Here is a 15,748-nt window from a genome sequence, read left to right on the forward strand (position 1 = left end):
ACTAGGGGTGAGAGCAATGGCAAAATGAAAAAGTTACCAAAACAACAACCAAAAAGGATGAGAACAGAGAAATGGTCTGTGGTCACCACCTGCAGAACCACTCCTTTATAGGGGGTATCTTGCTAATTGCCTATCATTTCTACCAGTTGTCTGTTCCATTTGCACAACAGCAGGAGAAATTGATTCACAATCAGTGTTGATTCATAACTGGACAGGTAGATTTCACAGAAGTGTTATTGACTTGGAGTTACATTGTGTTGTTTAAGTGTTCCCTATATATCTATATATATATATATATATATTAATTTCTTAGCCTCCATAATGAACTTAAACCTGCCATCTGTTAATCGTAGTATTGCACTATATAGTGTAAAGTACGGTCTCCTATGATGTCCAACCAGTGGCTGGGCTTCACAGGAGTACCAAGATGGCAGTCATGGGGGCCTTCAGCAGACCTCTGGCTGCCATGGTGATGATCGATTGCTCCATTTAAATGCCATTGTCAGCGATTGACAGCGACATTTAAATTGGTAAAAGCAAGCTTGGTTTGAGTGCGCTTTATGACTGTGGTCACCTTAAAAGGGTTGTCCACATCTGGGGACAAATTATTTCTTAATATTTTTTACCTATGTGTGTATTTGAGGCTAAAAATCATTTTTGCAACTCTGTTTAATAAAAAAATGTTGCACTCTTTGGCATCTACAGGCTCTTTGTTTCCTTGCACATTCTATTTTGATGTGGTGTATGGTCATAAATCAGCTGAATAGAACAGCTCCTGACTGATCCAAAGTTAGCTCTTTCTGCAGCCATCACTGAAGCTTTAGAAAGCAAATGGTGCAAATTTTTTTAATGAAACCCAATTACAAAAATATTTTTTAACCAATAATACATGCATTTTAGTAAGAATAAAAAAAGTCACCAAAGGTGGACAACCCCTTTAAATCGCTACTTTGTCTTACAAGAAATTTGTCTAGCTACATGACCATGTTTAAGCGTGCAGTATCTATGACAAGCGGTGTAATTCACTAGGGCACTGAATACAATTACTGTACTGTTACTGAACACTGACAGACGCTTGTTTTATCAGAAGCCAGGAATTTAGAAATTGTGCTGGTGTGCCTTCTAGGATCGTATTTTCTGGTGAAATGCCCTCTTAACATTATTCTTTTTATTCCGTGGAGTGTGATAAACTTTAATATGTCTAGGTGATATTTAATGTAGAGACTAAAAAATTGTCTGCTTCCACATATGGGGTAAATGCACAGATTTAGGCAAGCAACAATGGCAGAGATCCATCCGTAAGTGATGTCCACTCATGGAGGAATACGCAGAGCAACCTTGAAGTTAAGTGTACCTGTCATTCAGGTGACTTCAGAAGGAGCCACCATGTGCAGATGAGGAATATTCTTTCTGACCAGTGTATGACTTCTATCCTGCATTTTCCTTCCATTGCTCCCAGTGGGAATATGAGATCCTGCTCCCCTATGAGTATATAGAGGTAACGAGCATTGTTACTGGGGTGAGATCGCAGGACACTTGTCGAATCTGCAGCAGCACAGGGGACTTTCCATTTTACCACTGAATATAAAGTGTGTGGTGATCAGTGCAGGAGGGAGGAGTAGAGCCGGAGAGAAAAAGGCATTTTGCTTCCGTTTTCCTGTACAATTTCTTTTTCTTTTCTTTGCTTGCACTATTAATTTATTTAAAGTTTACTAAAATCACTGACTTTAAAGGGTAGCTTTTTTTTTTTACAATGCATAGCATCTGTGCAACTATTGTTATTATACATTACAAATTCTGCGTAAAGTTTCTTCCTTTTAGCTTTATGTCTTTCTCATCTCCTTCTGTCCTTCTGTGCAGCTTCATAGAGCTGAATGGGCTGTCTAATTTTTAGCTGCAAAAACGAAATGTCCCAGTACCACACTGCTCCTTCTCAGTGCTGCGGAGCTCACCATGGGCAATTGTTATGTGGATGCATATGGTGATCATTGATAGCTTTGACTGTAATAACTGCGACCCACTATGTGATCAATATTCATTATTACTTAAAAATGTTACATTTGATTGGTAGTTCATGATAATGTTCAGATCACAATTTGTGATCTCCTCTACATGCAGAGCAGAACAGAGCATAGAATTGATGAGCTGTGCTACAACATGGCTGTCAGGGCAATGAGGATGCTGTGAGAGGGTCTGGGGAATATATTATCTGACTGGGTCATAGGTAAATCTATTTTCATCAATTAGATGGAGTCATTATTTGCAAATGCAGCTGGTGTCAATGGGATCTTGAGCGTCACATAACTGAGTTGTGCTACAATCCAGCTATCAGATGTTTATTAGACAGGGTCATTAGGTGCTTCTGAACACGCCCAGCTGACAGTATTAAAACTACTTGAAGATGGATTGTGTGGTAATGGAGGGTACTTGTGAGGGGGTTGATAGCTGCAGATCAGTAAAGATTGAAAATTAGGCTGCATTGGCACACATGGTTTATTCTCAGAAAACTGAGACCACATTATGATTTTGATATTATTCTTGTAAAGATAACAAAACCTTTTTTTTTACTATCTTATATTTTACTGTCCTTTTAATTGCAAGATGGATTGGGGTCCAATTCCAGGTCCTCAGACTCCATCTAATCCATTCTGTGCTCTGCATGTGCAGTCAGGCAGCAGTTCTTTGCTCCTGTTGCCTGATCTGCGCACCTCGGGGGGTTTTGAGAAATCAGAGGTAGTTTAAGGACTAGGGTTGAGCGAGTATGTTCTGTCCGAGTATGCTCGGGCCGAGCTCCGAGTATTTATAGCTGCTAGATGATAAGGTTAAATCGCTCCCGTGTGCATGATTTGCAACAGTTTGACAGCTTTATTACATGTGAGGAATGTGTAAGAAATAGACATTCCTCACATGTCTTAAAGCTGTCAAACAGTTGCAAATCATGCACACGGGAGCGATTTAACCTCGTCACCAAGCAGCTGTAAATACTCGGAGCTCGACCTGAGCGTACTCGGCGAAAGGGTTAATAGAACATACTCGCTCAACACTATTAAGGACCCATACCCTGATCTGCTTGCCATTAAAAGGGAAGTAAAATATAAAAGAAATGTTAAATAGGTTTAGTTACTCAAGGCTCTATTTGTGTATTCTGGGAACAGATAAAATGCATAAGTAATCTGTTGCATCAGTTATGCAAACAAAATCTGGGTCCTCATTGATGTGGGGTCTGTCTGAGTTCCATTTTTTTTTAAATGGAATATAAAGTTCTGCTTGTGGGATTTTTTTCTCAGTTCTAAAAAATACTAAACTGATCCCATGTTTATCAATGGGGCTTTTTGCTTCTCCTTACATAACTGATGCAACACATCACTGATAACATTTGTCTGTGAGGACGTGTGAACAGAGCTTAAGTTTTCCATTATGATGTTCCAACACATGACTATATCATAACTTGCCGTGTAGTCATGAGCTGCCGTCTTAATCCCAGCTACCTGATCAGCAGTGTAAACAATGGGATAACAAAGCCAGTAAACAACAAATGGAAAGTGGTTTGCTGTTTTACATTTTTTATTTCTACAGGCCTGCAAGGAAAAACAGGAAAATCACAGCTAATCCCCCTGATGTGTCCTGTGATGCCTCTCCACCAATGCCCATGGTGTTTGACCAGATGCAGTGATGGTGCCAGGACTACAATGCACATGACTGCTGCAGCCAATCACTGTGCTCAGTGCTGATGCCAGTATGCTCTGTAGTCATAACATCACCACATCACCACTGCAGATGGTCAACAAAGTCCGGTCGCAGAGAAGAGGCATCGCTGGTCCTGTGCAGAGTGAATAACTGATCTTATTATTTTTAGATACAAACCTCCAGTAATTACCTTGGATCGTCTAGCTATGGTGCACACTAGACAGATTTTTTTTTAATCACATCACAATAAGGAGTTTACTTCTGATCTGCATTTATCTGATCTGTGCGTTTTCCATTTACCTGTAGATAAAGTGTATACATATGACTGGAGGCTGATCACTCATCCTACAGATTACAGTGGGGAGATGGAGGGGAAACATTCTCAGTCCCTTAAGTTGTCAAAGGTAAGTCTCATAGCTAGTATAGTTAGACCACCAGTAGATAAATAGAAAATTTATAATGTATAAGTGACTTTGTAATAGTATCCTTCAATTTCAGCTCATTAAAGGGGTTGCCCAATGAACCATGTACATTTAAATCAATAGATCTTGGAATAAAAATAAGTTCCACAATTGGATGTGTTTAAAAGAATGTTCCTGTGCTGAGATAATCTTATAAATGTGCCGCTGCTGTGTACTGTGTAATGGCTGTGTCTGACCGTGCAGGAACATGGTCTGATCATACCACATCTCCTGGGTAGGTTTTTTCTGTGAGGTAAAGCCTTTACTGCTTTTTATTAACATGTTTTACCTCACAGAAACTTTGATCACATGCTGTCCTGTCTGTATACTCTTTTGCTTCCTCTCCTGCCCAGGAGATGTGGTATGATCAGACCTTATCCCTGTACGGTCAGCCACAGCCATTACACAGTACACAACAGGGGCACATTTAGAAGATTATATCAACACATTAACATTTTTAAACACATCCAATTGTGCAACTTATTATTATTCCAAGATCTAATAATTAAAATGTGCTTTCTTTGTGGTAAAATCCCTTTGATGGATTTGCATAAACATACAATTTTTACACATAAATATACTTCTAAAAAGTGTTTTGAATGTAATGCAACAGGCCAATACACATATGTTTTGAAGTGGATATATACATAGGATTCGATATATACAAATATGTGTGTGTGTTTGTGTGTGTGCGTGCGTGCGTGTGCACATACATATTCATATAAATATATACTGTATCCACAAAACATTTTTTTTCAGATGATACTGGCTCACCTATTTAGAGTACAATCCACTCTTAGCCAATCTCTAGCAGAGTTTACCAACATAGACCGCCTTTTAAATGGACTACACCGCCTAGATTAGAGATATGGGAGCAGCCATTCCTACCCAGCTCTTCTAGCTGCTCCTAAAACCCAGACATCTGGTCCCCCTTTAAAAACATTGCAGCAACCTAACGTTGCTGGAACCTGCTCTCTGGGCTTCACATCACCGGGGCTAACCACCTAGGTGACACATATCTCTCATCCAGGACCTGTCCATCTGCGTCCTTACTATAGGTAGTACTTTGACAAGTAAGATTTTAATTAATATCTCACTGAGCACAAGAACAATTTCTAAAATTTTTACAATTTTCAGGACTGAGTTTCAAATAACATTTTTTAAAACCCATAACATGAAAGTCAGGTTAATAATATAACTTTCATTACAAAATCTTCAGTTTTACTCAAATTAGTTGATGCTAAAATAAATACACCCCACATCAAAAACTACTACATCTAGTGTTTTGTATGACCTCCATGAGTTTTAGGATAGCACTAATTCTTGTAGGCATGGAATGAACAAGTTGGCAATATATTTAACATCTATCTTTTTTCCATTCTTTAAGAACAACCTCCGTTAGAGCCTGGATGCTGGATGGAGATGTAGTAGTTTTAGATGTGGGGTGTTTTCATTTTTGCATCAACTGATTTGAGTAAAACTGAAGATTTTGTAATGAAAGTTATATTTTTATCCTTACTTTCATGTTATCGGTTAGAGAAATGTTCTATAAGACTCAGTCTTGTCAAAGTTTGGGAAATTGTTCAGTAAGATATTGATTGAAATCTTACTTTTCATACGGGGTGTGCTCTTTTATGCTGAGCACTGTATATATTCAGTCATGGCCGAAAGTGTTGTCACCCTTGAAATTGTTCCAGAAAATGAAGTATTTCTCCCAGAAAATTATTGCAATTACACATATTTTGTTATACACATGTTTATTTACTTTGTATGTATTGGAACAACACAAAAAAAACTGAGAAAGAAAGGCAAATTGGACATCATTTCACACAAGACCCCCAAAATGGGGCGGACAAAATTGTTGGTATCTTTCCAAAATTGTGGGTAAACAACTTTGTTTCAAGCATGTGATGCTCGTTCAAACTCACCTGTAGCAAGTAACAGGTGTGGGCAATATGAAAAGCACACCTGAAACCAGATAAAAATGGGAGAAGTTGACTCAATCTTTGCATTGTGTGTCTGTATGGGCCACACTAAGCATGGAGAAGAGAAAGAGGAGAAAAGAACTGTCTGAGAACCAAAATTGTTGAACAGTATCTACAGTCACCTTGAGATTGTTGATATTGTTCAACAATTTTGGTTCTCAGACAAGTCCATTTCCAGAGATCTTAATGTTCCTTTGTCCATGGTGCGCAACGTAATCAAAAAGTTTACAACCCATGGCACTATAGCTAATCTTCCTGAACATGGACAGCAGAGAAAAATTGATGAAAGGTTGCAATGCAGGATTGTCCGGATGGTGGATAAGCAGACCCAATGAAGTTCCAAAGAAATTCAAGCTTTCCTGCAGTCAGGACAAAGAATCTGTCAACATTTTAATGAAATTAAACACTATGGCAGGAGACCCAGGAGAACCCCACTGCTGACACAGACATAAAATATACGTGAGTTAGCCAAAATCCTTCTGGGAAAGCGTCTTGTGGAGAGATAATAAGCACATTATTCTACTGTTTACTGAAAACAGAATGAGACTTACAAAGAAAAGAACAAAGTACCTACAGTCAAATATGGTGGAGGTTCAAACATGTTTTGGTGTTGTTTTGCTGCCTCTGGCACTGGGTGTCTTTGACTGTGTGCAAGGCATCATGAAATCTGAAGATTCTGAAAGGATTTTGGGTTGCAATGTAGTGCCCAGTGTCAGAAAGCTGGATTTGCGTCCTAGGTCATGGGGCTTCCATCAGGACAATGACCCCAAACATACTTCAAGAAGCAACTAGAAATGGATGGAAACAAAGCGCTGGAGAGTTCTGAAGTGGCCAGCAATGAGTCCAGATCTAAATCCCATTGAACACCTGTGGAGAGATCTTAAAATTGCTGTTGGGAGAAGGCACCCTTCAAATATGAGAGACCTGGAGCAGTTTGCAAAAGAAGAGTGCTCCAAAATTCCAGTTGAGAGGTGTAAGAAGCTTGTTGATGGTTATAGGAAGCCATTGATTGCAGTTATTTATTCCAAAGGGTGTGCAGCCAAATATTAAGTTGAGAGTGCCAGCAGTTTTGTCCTGTCCAGACAATTATTGGGGTTTTGTGTGAAATGATGTCCAAGTTGCCTTTTTTCTGTTTTTTTTTTTTTTTTGTGTTGTTCCAATACATACACAGGAAATAAACATGTGTAATTGCAATCATTTTCTGGGAGAAATACTTCATTTTCTGGAACAATTTTAAGGGTGCCAACACTTTTGGCCATGACGGTGTGTGTGTGTGTGTGTATATATACATAGATATATATATGTGTGTGTATATGTCTATATATGATTTTCATGTGCACATGAGGATGAATTGCAATGTTGTCTGTGAATTGGGATCTAATGCATTATATTAGCAATTTGTAGCAATGTCTGGAAAACAAAAAGTGATAGAATAGTACAATAGTCTAGTACTATGTTGGTCAGCTATCAAGATTGCGTCTTAGAGTCAATGTAAGGGAAAGGTGAGAGTTATCATGAGGTCTTCGGACCGTAAGTTGAGAAGACTTTGCCCTGTTGTATGTGCAGATATGCTAGATCAGATTTTGCTTATTAAAGTGGTTGTCCTGCTAACAAAGTACATTTTAATTATTAGACTTTAGAATAATAATAATTTACACAATTGAATGTGTTAAAAAAATGTTCCTCTGCTGAGATAATCTTATAAATGTGCCCCTGTTGTGTACTGTGTAATGGCTGTGTCTGACCGTGTACAGAATACGGTCTGATCATACCACAGCTCCTGGGCAGGGGAGGGGCAAAAGAGTATACAGACATTATAGCACTGGATTGCAGATGCTGTTTTCTGTGTGATAAAACATGTTAACCAAGCAGCAAAACTTGTTTTACCTCACAGAATCCTCTGTGATCCCCCGCTGTAATGTCTGTATACTCTTTTGCTCCCTCCCCTGCCCAGGAGATATGGTACATCCGACTATGTTCCTGCATGGTTGGAAACAACCATTACACAGGGGCACATTTATAAGATTATCTCAGCACAGGAACATTCTATATAAACACATCCAATTGTGGAACTTATTATTATTCTAAGATCTAATAATTAAAATGTACTTTGTTCGTGGGAAAACCCCTTTATATAGAAGTGACCAATTAATCCTTACATATTTGCCTAGGAGAAAAAGGATGTTTTATGGCTGGTTTATTAGTTTATTCTATTACAGAAGAGTTCTAGTCTTGTACTTTGTAGTGCGTAGGCTGGCTGTGAACGTCTGCTTCATTGCTCCACTCCATGACTATTGCTTTCCTCTACCAGCTCACAGCAGGTCTGTACGAGTTCAAAGTCATTGTGGATGGTGAGAACGCACACGGAGAAGGGTTTGTGAACGTCACTGTGAAACCAGGTCAGACATTCCCTTAAGATGTACTTCTGTAGCACTGGTAAATACATAGGTAATCATTTTCCCTAAATATAACTCTCATTCTCACAGAACCACGAGTGAACCAACCTCCAGTAGCAGTTGTGTCCCCTCGTTACCAGGAAATCTCATTACCTACCACTTCGACTGTGATTGATGGCAGCCGTATGTATCCTGTTTATTTCTGGTCTTAATGGTATGTTTAGAAGCAGGAAGCACTTGCCATATTTTGGCTCCTGCACCCTTCTGCGAAGTGGACGAGCCCACAGAGCTGCCCACGGGCCCATTCTAAGTGGTCTATGGGGCCACATGTAAGGCTCCATAATCAGGATTACGTGAGAGAAAGGAGTGCAGACAGCATTAAGCCGCCCATGTCCAAAGTGCTAAACTGAAGACCACCTATTGGCATTCATACTTTTGTATGGAATTGATTGCTTACAAACTGAGTATTTACAGCATTAAAACATGGCCACTATGGGTTACATGCTGAAAGATAAAGCCTATGGTTAAATCTATCCTGCTTTGTTTCACAGAGAGCACTGACGATGAGAAGATTGTTAGTTATCACTGGGAAGAGCTGAAGGGTCCTCTAAGAGAGGAGAAGATCACCGCGGACACTGCCATCTTAAAACTGACAAATCTTGTACCTGGAAATTATACTTTTAGGTAAGACTTTGTTAATTGTAGTTTGATGTGAGATATGAATACATTTTTGTGGCAAGCTTTCATGTGACCTATTGCCTTAACAATAGCATGCCAGCTATGCCCATTATTATGGGCACATGCGGGTCCCGGCTGAGGGAAATCAATCAAGCAATGTGACTAACAGTAAATCAGCAGATTAATTAAAAGATTAGGTGCACATGGTTGCAAAAACCAAAATGTTAGCAAAGTGTTAGCAGAAAAAATGCTGCGTAAAATATTCATGTTTTTGATGCATTATTTTCCCTATTAATTTGAATGGGTGAAAAACACTGTAAGAATTGACATGCCGCGGCTTGAAGAACGCTTTAAAGGTTCAATCTGCAGGAGCCTTCACAGGAAAAAATACGCAGAACGTGCATGAGATTTCAGAAATCTCACTCACTTTGCTAATATTGTAAAATGCTGCATTTTTTCTGTGGCAAAAACGCAACATGTGAACAAGTCCTTATGTATGAAGACTGTAATTTGATTAATTCACAGTTAATAATTAATAATAGTTCTTAATTCATAGTTTTTTTGTGTGGATGGCAACAAATGAATAATCCTGATGAAATGTTTTCATCACCATCATCACTTATTGCTTTATAGTATAGTCTCAGTATGTGTCATGATAAAGTACAATATCATATTTATGCAAAAGTGTTCATTATAGGTTATGTACAGCAAAAACATGCAATATACACTGTGTGCTCAATTATATGTATAATCCCATAATGGTAATGACTCTCATGCCTATTCCACATACACTTTGCCTTTCTTTGGTTAAATCTGCAGGTTGACTGTCGAAGACTCTGATGGGGCAAGAAACTCTACAACAGCCAACTTGACCGTGAACAAAGCTATTGATTATCCCCCAGGGGCAAATGCAGGAGCCAACCAAGTCATTACACTGCCGAGAAACGCCATAGTCTTGTATGGGAATCTGAGCACAGACGATCATGGTATTGTCAGCTATGAGTGGTCTTTGAGTCCCAACAGCAAAGGGAAAGTTATGGAGATGCAGGTGAGATTTCACCCCTATGTAGCTTAGCGCATGAGAAGTAGGGTCATTTGTCTATCATATCATTGACCACAAAGATATACATGCCAATTAGACCTTCATAGACAAACGTAAATAATAGAAAAAGCAAACTATAAAAGGGGTTGTCCACTACTAGGAAACCCCCTTCTCATTCACTATGTTAGAACCCTGTTAAAATAGTGACACTTTTACTCACCTCCGGTGCCGGCGCAGTACCGGAGGTGTCAGCACTCACTTTCCTGGGGCTCTTGTGTGTATGTTATTACATGTGAGCCCTGCGCCAAATGAGCACTAGTGTCACTATTCCCGCCTTCAAACAAATCTAACAGCAAGAGGAAGTCAGAGAGCAGCCCTGGCTTCCTGTTGATGTTCAGTACGTTGGAAGGCAGGGGCAGTGATGCCAGCGCTGATTGGGCATAGGGCTTGTGTGACGTTACAACCTCATGTGAGCCCCAGGAACGTGAGTGCCGACACTGCTAGAACGGCGATGGCACCGGAGGTGAGTAAAAGTGTATTTATTTTACTGGGCAAACCTGAGGAATGAGAATGGGTTGTCCTAGTAGAGGACAACCCCTTAAATATTGCACACACAACATGGTTTCAGCTTTTTATTTCATCTGACATAATGACTATACTTTCCTTGTTATTTTGGGAACATACTGCACTTGGGACTGAATTCTGGATATTTTTTGAACCTGTTTATTGCCTAAAGTATAAAGAAATGATAATCCAATGTTATTAAGGGACTTTCTGACGAATTCACAGGACATGCACCGATTGTCTGATATATGTTAGTGATGAGAGCCACACAGATATGCAGCTGTCAATCACCAAATGCTTTGGATTGGATGGCAGGGACTGTACTGTACCGATATCCCACCTTTGGGAACCTCATATACCAGACATTTAGGACCTATACTGTGAATATGGAATAAGTGCCTGTAATGAAAATATCAAGGGTCTGCATTATCACTGAACTAAATATAAATAATTCAAGTAAATACAATTTACAATGTTTTTTTCCACCATGCAGGGTGTCAGGACATCAACTCTACAGCTGTCAGCACTGCAAGAAGGGGACTACACATTTCAGCTCACTGTGACAGACTCTGCAGGACAGCAGTCTACAAGTGAGGTGACCGTAATTGTCCAACCTGGTAAGACACACATGATGATTTTAGTTTGAAGGGGTTAATATGAGTTATCATCATAGGAATTGTCATATTTGCAATCCTCAAACGTTTCAGAAAACAACAAGCCTCCTCAAGCTGATGCTGGACCAGACAAGGAGCTCACTCTACCTGTAGACAGTACAACTCTGGATGGCAGCCGAAGTACAGATGATCAGAAGATTGTCACTTATCTTTGGGGCAAAACTCGGTGTGTATTTACAATCCCTGCAGTGAACATAAATTTTGTCATTAAGAACTCTCAAAATCAGACAATATTGCTCTGCATTGTATACTGTAATACACTGCCATGAATGAAGAAGCATGAACATATTTTGTGAGTTCATTTTATATGTACTTACAGACAACTTGGACAATCACATTAACTACCACATATACAGATGGTGATTGATTGCTCTCCAGGTAGCTGGCGGAGCTGCTGATTCTCAACATTATATATTTGCTCTACAGTGTAGGCCATGAGAATGTATGTCCCTTGTAACTGGGGCTAATATGTCTGCCCCAGTTACAGTGGAAATCAATTAAGAAGAGAGTAATGTCCCCTGTAAGTTTCTTAACACCTTATTGGGGCACAGACCATTCATCAAATTTTTCAAAAATTTTCAGGTTGAACTGGACACAAGTTGTAACAGTGGCTGCAGAGCGGAATAAAACTTTTTTTTTATTTTGCCTCTCCATAACAGATATTTGCAATCAAAGTATTTGCCACCTAATAAGTTGTTGTTTTTTTTTTAATCCAAGTGGATTTTATCAGACATTTTTGACTGGGGGCATGTACTTCTTCTCCCTGTATGATGCCAACCAATCATAAACAGACAGCAACACTCAAAGCCAAGAGGAAAGCATTCCTAACATAGCTTAGAGCAGATTTCTCAGTGTCTGAGATGTAATGACACAGACCTGCTCTCCTGGTCTAACCACCTGCATGATTAGAAAGCACAGATGACTAATACCACTGATACTTTTCCTGTGGGGTGAGGGGCACCACAGCTAATCACATTTACTCCCTTTGCAGATCAAGTCTGCGATTACATCTCACACAGGAGCAGCTTGCCTCTTTTGGGCTAATCGTGTGTGAGATGTAATGAGACCCTGCTCAGATCTCACTGCTGAGTGATTACAAAATGTGCACAACAAACATAAGTGTGATGCTGACACTTTGAGGTTTGATCTCCAAACAGGCAGGGTTGGGCATGGACAGTACAACAGAGGAGGCAGTCCTATGAGAGGAAGAGCTGATAGCAGGGATAGTAATGTGATATAGGTAAACTCTTGCCCCTCCTCCACACTGACTCATGCAGGAAGGTAGACCAGGAGATCAGGGCTCTATTATTACATCTCACTCATTGAGAAATCTACTCTAAGCTATGGTGAAGGCGTGTTTCCTTTGAGCATTGCTGCCTGTTTATGATTGGTCAGCATCATAGAGGGAGAAAAAGTACACACCCCCGTGAAAAACTCTCTGATAACATCCACTTGGACTTGGTATAGGGTCCTGTTTAAATAAACAAAAGTGATATAAATAATAAGAATTGAAAGCAAAGCAAGGCCGCCAAGTTGTATTTTAGTGGCACATTGTACTATTAAAAAGTGTGAAAAAAACATTTTTTTCCCTTATTACAAAAAATGAATATAAAAGCTTCTGAAATATCCTCACTTTTCAAGAAAAGCCCTCAGAAGTCATTTGAATGAGAAAAAATGTTATATCCTTCAAATCCTTATGTATTTAAAGAGTATCTAAAGTTTTAGGCTATGTTCACACATGTTGGGTTTTTTCAGCGTCACAAATCTGCAGGAAATCAGCTGCGTCAAAAACGCAGGTTTTGCTGCGTTTTTTGTGCAGTTTTTTCAGCGTTTTTTTTCACTGTCCTTCTGTCTCTATTTATGCATGTACATAAAGTTCTGTGAAAAAAAAATCTCATTCTGGTTTTGGCAAAGTCAGGGAGGCGAATTGTTCAGGAGTAGTTTAGACACTGGCAATGCATTGAGTTTGCATGATGCTTGCTTTATACCAAGGATGGTGACAAAGACGAGGGGGCACACTATGCGTCTGGAGGAAAGGAGGTTCCTGCACCAGCATAGAAGGGGATTCTTTACGGTCAGAGCCATGAGACTCTGGAACTCTCTGGGAGAGGAAGTGGTGATGTCCAACTCACTTAATGAGTTCAAGAGAGGCCTGGACGCCTTTCTTGAGAACAATAAAATTACATCTTATGCTTAGTGATAGTTAATTAATCCAGGGATTTAATCTGACTGCCAGATTGGTGTCGGGAAGTGAATTTTTCCTCAATGATGTAAATTGGCCTATACCGCATGTTTTTTTTTTGCCTTCCCCTGGATCAACGCTGCGGAATAGCTGCAGTGCACAAGAAATAGGCTGAACTGGATGGACGCTTGTCTTTTTTCTGCCTTATAAACTATGTAACTATGTATATTTACTTTCACACTATGGGGTCTGCCATTCAGTTGTGCAGGCATTGTTTAATTTCACACCTCACTGGGCCACAGGTATTGTTCAATCTCACATGTAACTCAGCTAATGTTTAAACTGTACATATCTCTAATTTAATTAAACTCTCCTAATACAAACAACCATCTCAAGATGGTAAAATCACAAAAGTAAATGTGTTTCAAATACTGCTGTACTTGCTTATTTTCACTAAAGATGCAGCAAAACCTGATAGCCATGTTCCCACATCATGGTTTCTGAAAGAAGTGACATGCTCTATTTTCCAAAAACCCAACCAAGGCACAAAATATGCAACAACAAAAAAAAAGATGTGTGAACAGAGAATTCTGGTTTCTCATAGACTTTGCTGGTACTGCTAGACGCAGCTGAAAATTTGAAGCAAAAATCTTCAGCGAAAAACACTGAAAAATCCAACGTGTGAACATAGCCTTACTTTTAATTTTGATACATATTTTTAAATAATTTTTTTCCAGCCTGGAAAGTTCTGAAACTTTTCAAATCACTTTATTAGTGGATTTGATTTCATTCCTGTATAAAATAGCATGTAGGGGGCATCCAAACCCCTGCTTTTCCCCTGTCTATTTGCCTGTCTTCAGCTTCATTAATATCACAACATTGTCATTTGGAGTACAGATGCTGGCAGTGAGAGGGTCAGCACCTGTGTCTCACTAACTCTAGGGACAAGCAGGAGATTGTTCTGAGAAGTAGGGCACTCGGAGGAGGAGATGAGTTCTGATCCTTTAACTGCCAGCATCAGTACTCCAAGTGTGTATGTTCTGGTATCAATGCAGCTGAAGTCAGACAAATAGACGGGGAGGAAGCAGAGGTTTGGAAGTCACTTAATTCAAATGTTTTACAGGAATAACTCTATCCTTGCAGCACTGGGGTCCTTGGTTCAAATCCCACCAAGGAAAACATCAGCCAGGAGTTTGTATGTTTCGCCCATGTTTGCGTGGGTTTCCTCCCACATTCCAAGGGAATGTAGACCATGAGTCCCAAATGAAACAAGATAAATAAATAATAAATAATTAATAAAGTGATTTGCAAAGTTTCAGAACTTTCCACGCTAGACAAAAAAAAAAATTAAATTTGGAACTTTTGGTTATTGATTAAAAAAAATGCCTGGCGACTAGCAAGTCTTGAACTGGTTAACCAATATGTTTTTTATTTATTTTTTATTTAGGGGACCAGTAGGAGTACAAATTGAAAATTCTAACAGTAGCATTGCCACAGTTACTGGCCTGCAGGTTGGAAAGTATGAGTTTACACTGACTGTTACAGATGAGCGAGGCTTACAAGATATGGCCATAGTCAGTGTCATTGTGAAGGAAGGTGATTATAATGTCCTAATTGTGGGGTTAAGGGGTTGTGCAAGATGAGAAAAATGGTCTGCATTTTGTTAAGAACAGTACCACTCCTATATTTGGTATCTGTACCTTATCTCTATCCTTTTGAACAACCCTGAGCTACAGTGCCAGGGACAAAGGTGCTGATGGTTTTGGTAAAAAGTAGATACATTTTCTAAAATCGTAAAAGCCATTAAGGCTTAGTGTCCACGACGCAGAAATGAAGCAGAAATTTTCCTGAGCATTTCTGCATCTCCTTGGCAGAAAAACACATGCAGTTTTTACATGCGTTTTTGACACATTTTTGCATGAATATTTGCCATGCGTTTTTCCAATGCATTGTATAGGCAAATGCGCATGCAGAAACGCACAAGAATTGGTCATGTCCGTATTTTTTTGCGAGTAAAATCTGCGCAGTAAAAATCCTGACCATGTGCACAGAACTTGCAGAATGTCATAGGAAGTCATG

The 15,748-nt window shown here is 39.4% G+C and overlaps 1 protein-coding gene across 2 annotated transcripts in view; it reads left to right on the plus strand.

Annotated features, from left to right (window-relative positions):
* The window catches only part of KIAA0319L (KIAA0319 like), a 146,584-nt gene that overhangs the window by 89,734 nt on the left and 41,102 nt on the right, over positions 1 to 15,748 (plus strand). For both annotated transcript variants that reach the window (XM_073665963.1, XM_073665969.1), the window contains 8 exons: positions 3,994 to 4,091; positions 8,445 to 8,532; positions 8,620 to 8,712; positions 9,081 to 9,213; positions 10,027 to 10,255; positions 11,307 to 11,430; positions 11,521 to 11,653; positions 15,117 to 15,265. In XM_073665963.1, the coding sequence (XP_073522064.1) occupies positions 3,994 to 4,091; positions 8,445 to 8,532; positions 8,620 to 8,712; positions 9,081 to 9,213; positions 10,027 to 10,255; positions 11,307 to 11,430; positions 11,521 to 11,653; positions 15,117 to 15,265 (1,047 nt within the window). The remainder of the gene's footprint in view (positions 1 to 3,993; positions 4,092 to 8,444; positions 8,533 to 8,619; positions 8,713 to 9,080; positions 9,214 to 10,026; positions 10,256 to 11,306; positions 11,431 to 11,520; positions 11,654 to 15,116; positions 15,266 to 15,748) is intronic.

This window comes from Phyllobates terribilis, unplaced genomic scaffold (assembly GCF_046119375.1).
Source record: "Phyllobates terribilis strain yellow unplaced genomic scaffold, ASM4611937v1 Scaffold_2__4_contigs__length_985480577, whole genome shotgun sequence".
NCBI classification, from domain to species: domain Eukaryota; kingdom Metazoa; phylum Chordata; class Amphibia; order Anura; family Dendrobatidae; genus Phyllobates; species Phyllobates terribilis.